The sequence below is a fragment of the Schistocerca serialis genome, chromosome 11 (assembly GCF_023864345.2).
Source record: "Schistocerca serialis cubense isolate TAMUIC-IGC-003099 chromosome 11, iqSchSeri2.2, whole genome shotgun sequence".
NCBI classification, from domain to species: Eukaryota; Metazoa; Arthropoda; class Insecta; order Orthoptera; family Acrididae; genus Schistocerca; species Schistocerca serialis.
This window is the reverse complement of record NC_064648.1, coordinates 200,454,163-200,466,884: the sequence shown is the minus strand read 5'-3', so window position 1 is coordinate 200,466,884 and position 12,722 is coordinate 200,454,163. Positions and strand designations below refer to the sequence as shown.

Below are 12,722 nucleotides of genomic sequence, written 5' to 3'. Positions count from 1 at the left end.
CGGATAAAAATTTTTCTGGCACATTTGTATGATATATTTTAAAGTATAACACGCGAAAAAAATATCAACATTGAATGTGAAAGCTTAGCTTCTCTTGCAGCTTATTAACCATAGAGGCGAGTATTATATGTGAAAGCTTTGCTTTTCTTGTAGCAACACTATGTATATTAATTGAAAAGATTAAACTTTCCCATTTGTGTATCCACGCTACTTAACAGTGATGTTGCTATTAGTTGACTACATCACTTGTCCTGTGGTCTGGATATCCGCTGTCATCGGCTGGCGAGATCGTGTGACATGAGCTATGACTGGCTTACAAAAGCACATCGTAATCTCGATTACAATGGTTCGGAAAGTAACATGCAGTGTTAGATGGAATTCGAATTAATACTTTCGTAATGCGAAAATATGCAGCATTCATGTTGCAGCACATCAAAAATCTTTCCAAAAGGAGATTTCTTCCCTGAGTTTAGGTTTCTAAAGTGCCGGGAAATTCTATACCCTGTATAAAAGCATAACCATTCAAATGATTGATAAGTTTTACAGTTCTGAGGGAAAATATACTGTCACTTAATAACATGGAAAAAGTGTGTTTTCCTGCGGGAGAAAGTGTATTTTTAACTGGGGAATCCGAGAATTTTTTTCCTTGTCTGCATATACACCCTGCAATATTATTTCACTGAAGGAATGTACAAACACACTATACTCAAATATCAACATAACCTTTTGCTGTCTTCTTGTATTTTGTTTGTTCCTGCAGATTTAAATTGGCTATAAAATAAAATGGAAACAACACTTTTTTGCCTCTGGGGGTATGTATTTGAATACCAGAACTTGTTTTCAGTGAACATGTATATTTAAAGTAGAAATTCCAGTAAACCTAAAAAGTTTCAAAATCCAACTACATATTTGTACATATGAGTTATAACTTCCAGAAAACCATATATTATTGGCAATCTATGGGTAGTTGTTGCTACATATGAGAGCAATATTTGAGTTTAAAATGCATTATACATTTGTCCTTTACACAAGTCTTAAAAAGAAATATACTTAACCAACAGCTTGACATTTTGATTGGTGGAAATGTGTCATAGACCAAAATGGTATCTCACAAAATACTATCCACATATAGAGCTTCCCGGGCTACTTACACATTTTCGTCTCTTTAGATTATTATGAAATTAGAAAATTGCCCCAATTCGAGAACAGTCCAGCGAAGGTGACGGTGCGGTTTGGCATATGGGACACCCGCATCATTGGGCCATTTTTCATTCACAACACCTTAACTGCACCACAGTATCTGATGCTGCTGCAGGACCTCGTGTTCCCTTCCACACTGAATGCTGACAGCATTTTCCCATCTTATTTTCAGCACGATGGAGCCCCTCCGCACTGTGGCATCGGTGTCCGTGAGTTGTCGGAGGAACGGCTGCCAGGGAAGTGGATCGGTTGCCGTGGTCCCGTGGAGTGGCCGCCCAGATCCCCTGACTTAACGCCCCTCGATTTTTATCTATGGGGACATCTTAAGCAGATAGTGTATGCTGAGAGCATCCGTGATTTGAGACACCTGGAGGAACGCATACAACACGCCTGTGACCAAATTGCGGCGACTACAGTTGTGCATTGCACGGGATGGACAACACGTAGAACATGTGTTGTAGCAGTCGGTATGAAGGTAATTCCCCAACTTTGAACATTAATAACCTCTAAACTGTACAAGATAGACAAAAACAAATTAGACCATTAAATTCCAGAGCTCAAGCGAGTGTTGTTTGATGTGTCATAGACGTCCTTCCCATTTTAAAAAAATGACTTTAATCCAAAATGGCGGATTTCAAGATGGCGGCCACGAATGACATTCACTCAAAAAGTTGCGGCTCCACATCAAACCTATGTTCTCATCATCACATTTCAATTTTTCCTTTAATCTTCCAACTTATGAAGGTGTCCAAGGACTTCTGACTTGCCCCGTATAGGTGTTTTAATTAACACTTGCCGATTTGTATGCAACCGTGAGAGACATTTTTGCACCTTTAATATGTATTTAACATTTCCCAAAATTTTAATCTGCCAAGTTGTATATACTCTCACTTGGAGTAATCCAAACAGAAGATTTTATCACCGGTTGTACATTTGAATGTTGACTGAAGTTTGGCTTTTAGTTTTTTGTCTTCCTGGTTCACAGTTAATCCTTTCATAACGCTTGTTGTGTCTATATCTTCTGTGGCTGCCAATGTCTTCTGGACAGTAGGGTGTCTCCTGTTATAATTGTGTAAATATTATGATGATTGATACTGACACCTGCTAACTGTTCATCTGTGATTGTTTGAAGTATGTTTACTATCCTCATGGGAATCAATTTTTGTGGCCACCTTTCAGTACGATTTTAATTATTGTCTGAGGAAAGCAGTGTAACTTTTCTAGTGATGTGCTAAATCAGCAAATGGTATGCATTTGTGGAAGTCTGTTGCATGCAGAGCCAGAGGGAAACACTTCTAGAAGGGAAAATTTAGTGACACACCAGTGTCACGTCACATAAACAGGTGGGACGACCCTGTGAAATTGACTTTCACCTCTATTTTGGCACAATAATTTGATCAGAATTCTTTGCCAGGAAAAACTAAACATGAATTGTCACCTAAGGCACACAGTTTAGTTTACATTCAGGAAAAATAAATCTTGGCCCCTTTTTAAATTTTTCACACTGTTCGTAGCACTTTAGTAGTTCAGATATGTTAAACATCTAATTTGTGTTTTTCTTGAAGTACACAGTATTTAATTTTTGGTTGTTAGAGGTACTGAGATATTCTTATTTGTTGCAGGATTGTGACATTGATGTGGTGCTGCCAGTGACTGGGATTCGCTTCATTTTGCAGACAAGGTGTGTTGTCATTTGAAAGTTACGTGATAAGCACCAGCTTACAGCTGTACATTTCTTTCCGGTGCATGAAACTGGTTTAACCTTTCGTGCTTACTGCTGCTCAGGACTTATTGGTCTCAATTTATGAATATAAGTGTAAATAAATATATCTAAAAACACAGATGATGTGACTTACCGAACGAAAGTGCTGGCAGGTCGATAGACACACAAACAAACGCATACACACAAAATTCAAGCTTTCGCAACAAACTGTTGCCTCATCAGGAAAGAGGGAAGGAGAGGGAAAGACGAAAGGATGGGGGTTTTAAGTTTGGGCCAAACTCTTTGCCTTTACAAATGTCTGCTTGTGTCTGTGTATGTGCGGATGGATATGTGTGTGTGTGCACGCGAGTGTATACCCGTCCTTTTTTCCCCCTAAGGTAAGTCTTTCCGCTCCCGGGATTGAAATGACTCCTTACCCTCTCCCTTAAATCCTGCATCCTTTCGTCTTTCCCTCTCCTTCCCTCTTTCCTGATGAGGCAACAGTTTGTTGCGAAAGCTTGAATTTTGTGTGTATGTTTGTGTTTGTTTGTGTATCTATCGACCTGCCAGCACTTTCGTTCGGTAAGTCACATCATCTGTGTCTTTAGGTATATTTTTCCCACGTGGAATGTTTCCCTTTATTATATTCAATCATTAAGTGTAAATAAAAATTGATTATCCAGCAACCAAGAAAGTCAATAAGAGGATACTTGTACAAATACCCTGGTGTTACAACTGATAGGGGTGACGTGGAACAATCGTATAGCCTCAGTCTGAAGCAGAAGGCAGACTTTAGTTCTTTGTTATTATCCTGAGAAAATGCAACCAGCTGACAAAGGAGATGGGTTGAAATAACATTTTTGCTACCCATCACAGAATATTCCTAGAGTGCGAGAGATCTATACCAAATACGTCTAACATGGGCGGTGTGAATGGTCACACATTTACTGCCGCTTGGGGGAGTGTGTCACTGTAATGTTGAAAAACCAGATACTTAAAGATATAGAAGTTATCCTTACACACTTTCAAGAACCAGCTTCAGGCGAGGCATATTCTCCAGGCCACTACACTTTACTCGCATAAGTATTTTGAGAAAGACATCAGACTAACTGCCATGTGACTAGAGGTGTTAAAGCAGTCAATATTCCTGTGTTCTGTATGTGATTCAAATGAGACGTGTGGTACTGTGCTAAGTACCATCAGCAGTGCTTGTTGTAGTATGCAGAGTACGTATGTAGATGTATAAATCAATCAGTGACAGTCCACACTTGATTCAGACCTAGAAATGAGATAGTGTAATCTAATGGTTAGGGCAGGTAATAAGGGTTTGAGAACCAGTCTGGTGTAAAGAGATTTTAGTGGAAGTTGGTTTAGTGGAGCAGGCATCGATACCATTCTGTAGGCTATGGATGTCACTTTGATCTGTTGGCAAGAAGTAAAGGTAGTGTGGGTGAAGGGAAGAGGTGGCTGTAGTGGTATGTGATATGCAGACCGTAGCATGTCAAGTTTGTATCAGGTTTTCTACAACAGGCTAAAATGTGAAATTACTGGTACTGAAGTTCAATTTGTACTAGAAATCTATGTATACAATCTAATTGATCAAAGGCATAAAAGTTTTGGTGTAACCACCAGACTTTTGTGGAGGCAGTGTGAGGCATTGGATGTTTTACAAGGAATTTAACCAAAGTTTACACTATAAACTTGAATCTTAATTCATGGTACTCAACATGTACAAGAAAGACTACTACATAGTGCTTTGTGCCTGCTTGTTGCCCCCATCCATCATGGGAAATACTACAGAGGTGACTGAATGTGAAGTTGTATTGGAGTTGAGGGGTACTCTTTATTAGCCTGAAATTTGTCCATGTAGTGTGGTTTGAAGTTTGAGGATCTGGGGAGAGACGGGAAAGAAGTAGACGTAAGGAACAATAGTTGCCAGTGGGTGAATTTGTGCTGATAAGCTAGGGGTAATGTTGCCAGTCACCCTACATGCAAGGTGAAAAAACATTGTTAGAACGGCAGTACTCACAGGGTGAAATATGGCACAATCATAGTAAAGGACACAGCAGTCCATTATTTAAAATTTGTTAAATTTAAAACTGTCATTGATTTCATAAATGTGCTTTCATTTTATAGCCAGTTGTGATCTATATGATCATCAGATGTCTGAAATGATGCATAGAGTAGGGTCACCACCAGCATACAGTACGCTGTTTTAAATACTACAAATGCTAGGTTACAAACTATGAGAATTACCTTTTGAGTGTTCACAGAAGCAAGGAAATAACTGTTTTGGGACAATGGTTTATGGCTTCTCTAAACATTCGCTAATGTTGGAACCGATTCTGGAAACATTTCTTCTGTGTTGTTGCTGGTACCTGTTTTGGAAGAATATGGCAACTGCTAGAGTTGAGGAACATAGCTGTCCACACACCTTTTTAAATGAGGAACAAATGTCACTAGGCCATAAATTAGGTGAACATGGGCAATGAGGCATTAATTCAATGTTTTTCTCCATCAAATAATCAATTGTTTGATGTGCTGTGTGACTGCTGACACTAAAAATGAGGGAGGTGACAGTATAAGTTTTCCTGATTTTGTTGATAACTGAGGGAAACAAATTGTCATGTACCATTCAGTGTTGACTGTTCCTTGAACCTCTAAAGCAGTGGTTCCCATCATTTTGGAGACCCTGCCCACCCCATCACCATCATCATCATCATCATCATCATCAACAACAACAACAACAACAATATCAGTGTCTAACTAAACTTTAGAATGAAAGAAAACTTTCTTTGGACAGTTGTTTTATTTTTAAAATGATGCAAGCTAAAATATTTAGCTTTTGTACGTGTTTTGTTAAAGCATGAACTAATGAGTCATTGAAATAAATGGTACTGCCTCATTCCAACAACCCTTAAAAAATTTTTTTAATGGGATAATGAAGGAATTCTGAATGCATTATGAGTGCTACCTACAACTCATCCTGAGAATAGAGGGTGGACATTAGTTACAAAACGTGCTTCCTCTATAGCACTCCTCTTCCTAGAAACACTTGCCTCACATCCTGTGCAGTCCTGTTTGAAATCGACCAAATTAAAATGTCTGTGCTGTATTATTGTTAAATGGCAGAAATTGGAGGACTTCATACTGCCAGTTCTTTGCGTCTCTCCACTCCAACAACAATAATGCACGAGCCTTACAGCTTAGCAGCCATTATATAGTTACTATTGTGCTATCGGTTAGTTCTTTGTGTGAAGTCAATAATGAAACAATTACTGAAAATGGGCAATTTCTTTTCTACTACTGAAAATGGCCTAAAACTCAGAGAAGGTATTTTCATGAGATATTTAAGTATATATGATATACCGTATTTACTCGAATCTAAGCCGCACTCGAATCTAAGCCGCACCTGAAAAATGAGACTCGACATCAAGGACAAAAAATTTTCCCGAATCTAAGCTGCACCTGAAATTTGAGACTCAAAATTCAAGGGGAGAGAAAAGTTTTAGGCTGCACCTCCAAATCGAAACAAAGTTGGTCCATTGTAATATGAGACACAATTGAGGTCGAATGAATGACGATACAGCTGCAGTAGTTTGGTTCGAGTCGTAAGCTTAGCAGTTAAGCTTTACCAGGTAGCCATTGCTATGTGTCAGGCACTCCGTCCGTATTTATACAGGTACCCTTCCTTTTTCACGTGCTTCGTCTGCTTTGAATCGATTGCTAATTTTGCTTTGATCTGATAAGTGCTGTTCTCTTTGTTATAGGTGTGTACATCATTGCATTATTGTACTGTGTCATGCATTGTTTGTCGCATTCTGATAATGTGTGTTTACGACCTGTTGCCGCTCGCAGCATGGCGTGCTTTTGTGCGCGCTACCGCCGCTTACAATAAAAAAAAAGAGGAATTGTCTCATTAGCGAAACAATGGCAAGAGACTGCTATTTGTTGTTACTTACACTGCTGCTTTCTTTGATAATGATCAACAAGAACCAAATAATAGACTGCGTATGATAGATGATGTTCTGAACGAGAGTTTAGCTAAAATTTTTCTCTGTTTGAAAATCTCTGCAGACGCCTCTTTTGTTCATTACATCCTGCACAGAAATTAGCCATCTTAGATTTAAAAATCTAGTCCATTGCCATGCTTCATTTCTGACTGTATCACTATTAGGCATGAGAATAATACGAATATAAACATGACATGACATGTATATTCTTCCGCGTTTGCTGCTGTCTCACACTAGTTTCGTAGTTTATTAGGCAGACAGGATTTAAATGAGATAGCAGCAAACACGAAAGAATACATGGCAAAATGTTTATATTCGTATTATGAAGAGAATACTGCATGTGATTCACAATTCATAAAAGTTCCTATTAGCAACCATCTCTTCTCACAGGTAGGAAAAAATTCAGAACATAGAGTTTGCCATATTGACAAACATCCCAAACAGACTTGCCAGTCGGATTTTCGTAGTACATTGAAATGCTGCTACATTCGAAGATGAACAATACGGAATTTGTATTTACTTCGTTGGATAATGTATGAAAATGCAGTGGTCGAAACTCGGGGCGGAGAAAAATAGCTGCAAAGCATGCCTGTGTAGCGCTACATATATTTGACGGCAGAAGTTAGTTGTGGCGGCACCTACCAACATTTTTCAGAAGTTCCACTTACTTTGCACTCAATTCCAAGCCGCAGGCAGTTTTTTGGATTACAAAAACCAGAAAAAAGTGAGTCTTAGATTCGAGTAAATATGGTATATGTCTCTGTTACACTGTCATGATATTCTCATGTGTGCTGTTTAGGTGGTCCATAAACTCCTCCAGTGCCTGCCTGCCATTCTGCCAAATCACGAAAGTGTCGTCCCCATAGCGGAAGAAGTGCCTGGGTTTACGGTGAGCAGTTTGTAGTGCCACCTCTTCAAAGTGTTCCATATAAAGATTCGCGATCCCTGGAGCAAGGGGAGATCCCATGGCCACTCCATCCACTTGTTCATAAAGCTCTCCATTGCACTTGAAGTAGGTGGTCATAAGTGCATATTCAAAGAGCTTCACTGTTTCAGGCTCGAAGTGCACCTAAACGGCATATGTGAGAATATCACCTTCACGATGGAAGTAGAAGAGAATGGTTGTATTCCATTCCTGGACATCCTGATCAGGAAGAAAGCGGATGGCACGCTGGGCCACTCAGTATGTAGAATGAAGACGCACACAGACCTGCCACCATCCGGCGCATCGCCAGTCAGTACTGACCACTTTGGTACATAGGGCGCGTGTCATTTGTGACAAAGAAAGCCTCTCAGATGAATTACACCACCTAAGAGAGGTGTTTTGGAAAAACGGGTACAGTGAATCACAGATTGTTAGGGCCTTCAAGAGGAGACAGGCTGACAAATTTCAGGAAGAGCAGGAAGAGGCTACTGAGAAAATCAAACATAAATACCGTCTTCCAACCACCGTCGAAGACGAAAGAGCTGCTGGGCTCAGCTAAAGACCCACTCAAACTCAACACATCTGGTATATACAGCATTGCCTGCGAATGTGGTGTACAGTACATTGGACAAACGCAGGGCTGCATCTCGAAAAGGTGCGAGGAACACACCAGGTGTGTCCGACTTGGACAGATAGAGAAATTTGCTATAACGGAATATAGCATCAAAGAAAATCACACCTTTGATTTCGAGAACACCAGGGTGCTGTGCCGAGCCGGAAGCTATCGGGACAGTGTCATTAAAGAATCAATAGAAATACCGGTCCACGAGAATCTTGTGAACAGGGATGAAGGTTATCAACTGAGCACGGCCTGGAATCCAGCATTAGCCGCAGTATGCCAGGAACGCACCGAGAACCGTCCAGCTCACGAGACGCGACCGGAATGCTCTGACGGAGACACGAACGGCGCACCCGCTTCCCCCTCCACCGCGCCCGCCGGCTCCTCTGGATCCAGCCTCCCGCTGCCAGGTGGTGGGGGGCACGCCGCAGGTATAAAGGGATCGGCATCCGCCAAGTCTCGGCACTTCGCCAGAAGATGACGAGTATGTCACTCGTCGAAACGTCGTAGTTTGAAGACACCGCCACTCGGCTGGAAGCCTGAGAACTCTTCGCCAGTTGATAAGTTGATTTATCTACAAATCAGACTTTTTGTAAGAGTCCCTTGAAAACACCCCAATAAATCAAAAAAATTCTACATTTTGGTACATCCAAGAAATTGAAGTGGTTGTCATAACAAAATGTTCCACAGCACACTGTAATTGGAAATTGGCCCCTATCTGCATTCGGTAATTAAAATTGTCAGTTATTGAAATAACAGTTTTGTCGATCATCTCTTTGCAACATTGCTGTGTCTTCTAAACAGTGGAATATATAAATCATTTGTTAAAGTGACTTCAAAGAAACAGTTGTCTGACAGTTTTCAGAAAAGAAATGCATCATTGAGGCCATGTAATAAGGAGTGGAAAAGTAATGAAAAGTGGGACTCCATCATCCAGGCTGTCAACAGCTCTGAAGCTGAAACATAAGATTGCTAAAACAGGCCATAAGCAGGGAGGAAGTTGATGGATGCTGTGAGAAGTTCTGGCTCTCAAAGCATACATACTGAATTGTCTTAGGCAGTGTGGAGGACAAAACATATATCTTGACGGTGGTTGTTGTTGTTGTTGTTGTGGTTGTGGTCTTCAGTCCTGAGTCTGGTTTGATGCTGCTCTGTATGCTGCCATATCCTGTGCAAGCTTCTTCATCTCAGAGTACCTACTGCAGCCTACATCCTTCTGAATCTGCTTAGTGTATTCATCTCTTGGTCTCCCTCTTATGATTTTTGCTCTCCAATACTAAATTGGTGATCCCTTGATGCCTCAGAACGTGTCCTACCAACCGGTCTCTTCTTCTTGTCAAGTTGTGCCACAAATTCTTCTTCTCCCCAATTCTGTTCAGTACCTCCTCATTAGTTATGTGATCTACCCATCTAATCTTCAGCATTCTTCTGTAGCACCACATTTTGAAAGCTTCTATTTTCTTCTTGTCTAAACTATTTATCGTCCACGTTTCACTTCCATACATGGCTACACTCCATACAAATACTTTCAGAAACGACTTCCTAACACTTAAATCTATACTCGATGTTGACAAATTTCTCTTACTCAGAAACGCTTTCCTTGCCGTTGCCTGTCTACATTTTATATGCTATCTACTTCAACCATCATCGGTTAGTTTGCTCTCCAAATAGCAAAACTCACCTACTATTTTAAGTGTACCATTTCCTAATCTGATTCCCTCAGCATTACCAGATCTAATTAGGCTACATTCCAATATCCTTGTTTTGCTTTTGTTGATGTTCATCTTATATCCTCCTTTCAAGGCACTGTCCATTCTGTTCAACTGCTTTTCACGGTCCTTTGCTGTCTCTGACAGAATTACAATGTCATTGGCAAACCTCAAAAAGTTTGTATTTCTTCTCCCTGGATTTTAATTCCTAGTCTAAATTTTTCTTTTGTTTCCTTTACTGCTTGTTCAATGTACAGACTGAATAACATCAGGGAGAGGATACAACCCTGTCTCACTCCCTTCCCAACCAATGCTTCCCTTCCATGCCCCTCGTCTCTTATAATTGCCATCTGGTTTCCGTACAAGTTGTAAATAGTTGTTTGCTCCCTGCCACCTTCAGAATTTGAAACAGAGTATTCTAGTCAACATTGTCAACAGCTTTCTCTAAGTCTCCAAACGCTGGAAACATAGGTTTTCCTTTCCTTAATCTATCTTCTATGTCAAGTAGTAGGGTCAGTATTGCCTCACATGTTCCAGCATTTCTACAGAATCCAAACTGGCATTCCCCAAGGTCGGCTTCTACCAATTTTACCATTTTCTTGAAGATTACAATGCTTAGAACAGCGATGCCATCCACTGTTAGTCTGGACACTGAGGCTTAGCTGCTAGTTTATTATGGCACACAAACAATTTTAAAAAGAGATGTAAACTTTTTGTGGAAGAAATGCTAGTGTTGACACAGTTCATTCACCGTGGAAAATGAATGCGATTGATGTTTTTGTATGTATTCTTAGAACTTTTGTGTTCGTCATTTGAAATGATAAGACAACTTTCTTTTGAGTTTCAGTTATTACTATGTGCTTCCATTTGTAAGAAAATGTGTTTTTTTCTTTTTTTTAAACAAGTGCCATTTTAAATCAAACTTTCAGGTACTTGGACTTTTTTGTTAGGTCTCTTGAACTCTGAATGATTGAGACTCAACTGCACCAAAATACTTTTGCTTTATTTACCATGTTGCTCCCAATTTTGATAACTATTACTAATCACATTTCTGCTGCTTCTCACAACTTAGCCTTTCTGTGGTTTACTCTTTGCGTGTTGTGTGGTTATTACTGTTTATTTCATCTAACAGTTTGTGTAATTATTGTGCAATGCCATCAGCAATTATCATAATTGATATCCTCTTGCCCTGAATTTTAATCTCACTTCCGAACTACTTTTAAGTCCATCATTACCTTGATGTGTACATTGCACACACACACACTCTCTCTCTCTCTCTCTCTCTCTCTCTCACACACACACACACACACACACACACACACACACACACACACACACACACTGCCTTACACATTACTGTTGGATAAAGTACAACCTGACACATGTGTTTTTGTGAGGTTGTCTGAATGATGAATGGCTTAGCTCAGCCTAGGATGGTGCACACTCCTGTGTAGTCACCAGTTTTTCTAACTCATATAGAAACACTTGTAATACCTGGTGCCCTTGTGAATAAGCAAATAGTTTCCCTCAGATTCATAGTATTTCAAGCATGTGACTAAAGAAACTCCTTTTCTCCAACTATTATTTCGACCATATTCTGAACTGACACTGAAGCTACAGCAGTCAGAGGTATTATTTTAAACACAGGCAATATGTCATTCAATGGCAAATAGCTTTGTACAAACTGAATCTGCCATCAGTCACTCTTACTGTGCTGGGATATTGACGCATAGATAGGATCTACACTGTAGCAATGTTATTGCGGGTTAATAGAGGAAAGGACCAAATTCCCCGCTTCATCCAGAATGAAACAGCCCTGTCTATTAACAAACATCCTTTGCTAAATGAATTAAGAGTGCGTGCTTCGTCACAGTCTCAGAATGATACTCGACAGTGGAATTTAGACACTATCGTACAGTGTAGTGAACAGTCTTGATCGTGCTTTCTCACAGCTGATTAATTGTGCAGTAAAAGGCGGGTGTACGTTCAGCACTGCATACATGTCTGTAGACTGTAGGCGTAATCTGCTCAGCTGTGTGGAACATTGTTCAACCTTAATTGAACCTGAAAGTGCTGCTGTCTGTGGTAGAGAGCGAAATATCACATTAAATTCAAACTGTGTGTGCCCTATTTTTGATGACAACTTCCCGGTATCCATTAGTTCACTTGGAAGATAGCTGAAAGGTGTATGGTCATGGTCAAAATATCAGATGAAAAATAAAATGAATCAGTGAGTATGTCATGAAAATGTCATTACTTTCCTTCAGATCTGTGTGTTACTGCTACCAGGCTTTAGTTGATAATTAAATGTATAGGCTGTTTGCTGCCGACATTGGCAGTTTTTCTAATCTCAGTAACTGTAATAAATGAATGTTAGTTGTCAGTGTTTCACTGGCGTCTCACTCCTCTGTCAGCTTACAGCTACCACTGAGTGACAAACTATGCTCCTTTTGGGTGGGAAAAGAGGAGGCAAAGCGTCAAAAACACTGCTCTGTGTTCATGAGACTAGGCTGAAGGCATCATTTTACGAGCTCTGCTAAAATGAACCCTGTAG

The 12,722-nt window shown here is 40.1% G+C and overlaps 1 protein-coding gene across 1 annotated transcript in view; it reads left to right on the top strand.

The window, feature by feature from the left end:
* Positions 1–12,722, top strand: part of LOC126426413 (uncharacterized) — a 44,845-nt gene that overhangs the window by 20,145 nt on the left and 11,978 nt on the right. Inside the window, exons 2-3 of the mRNA XM_050088333.1 lie at positions 1,373–1,675; positions 2,823–2,881. Coding sequence (XP_049944290.1) covers positions 1,670–1,675; positions 2,823–2,881 — 65 coding nt within the window. The 5' untranslated portion in view covers positions 1,373–1,669. The remainder of the gene's footprint in view (positions 1–1,372; positions 1,676–2,822; positions 2,882–12,722) is intronic.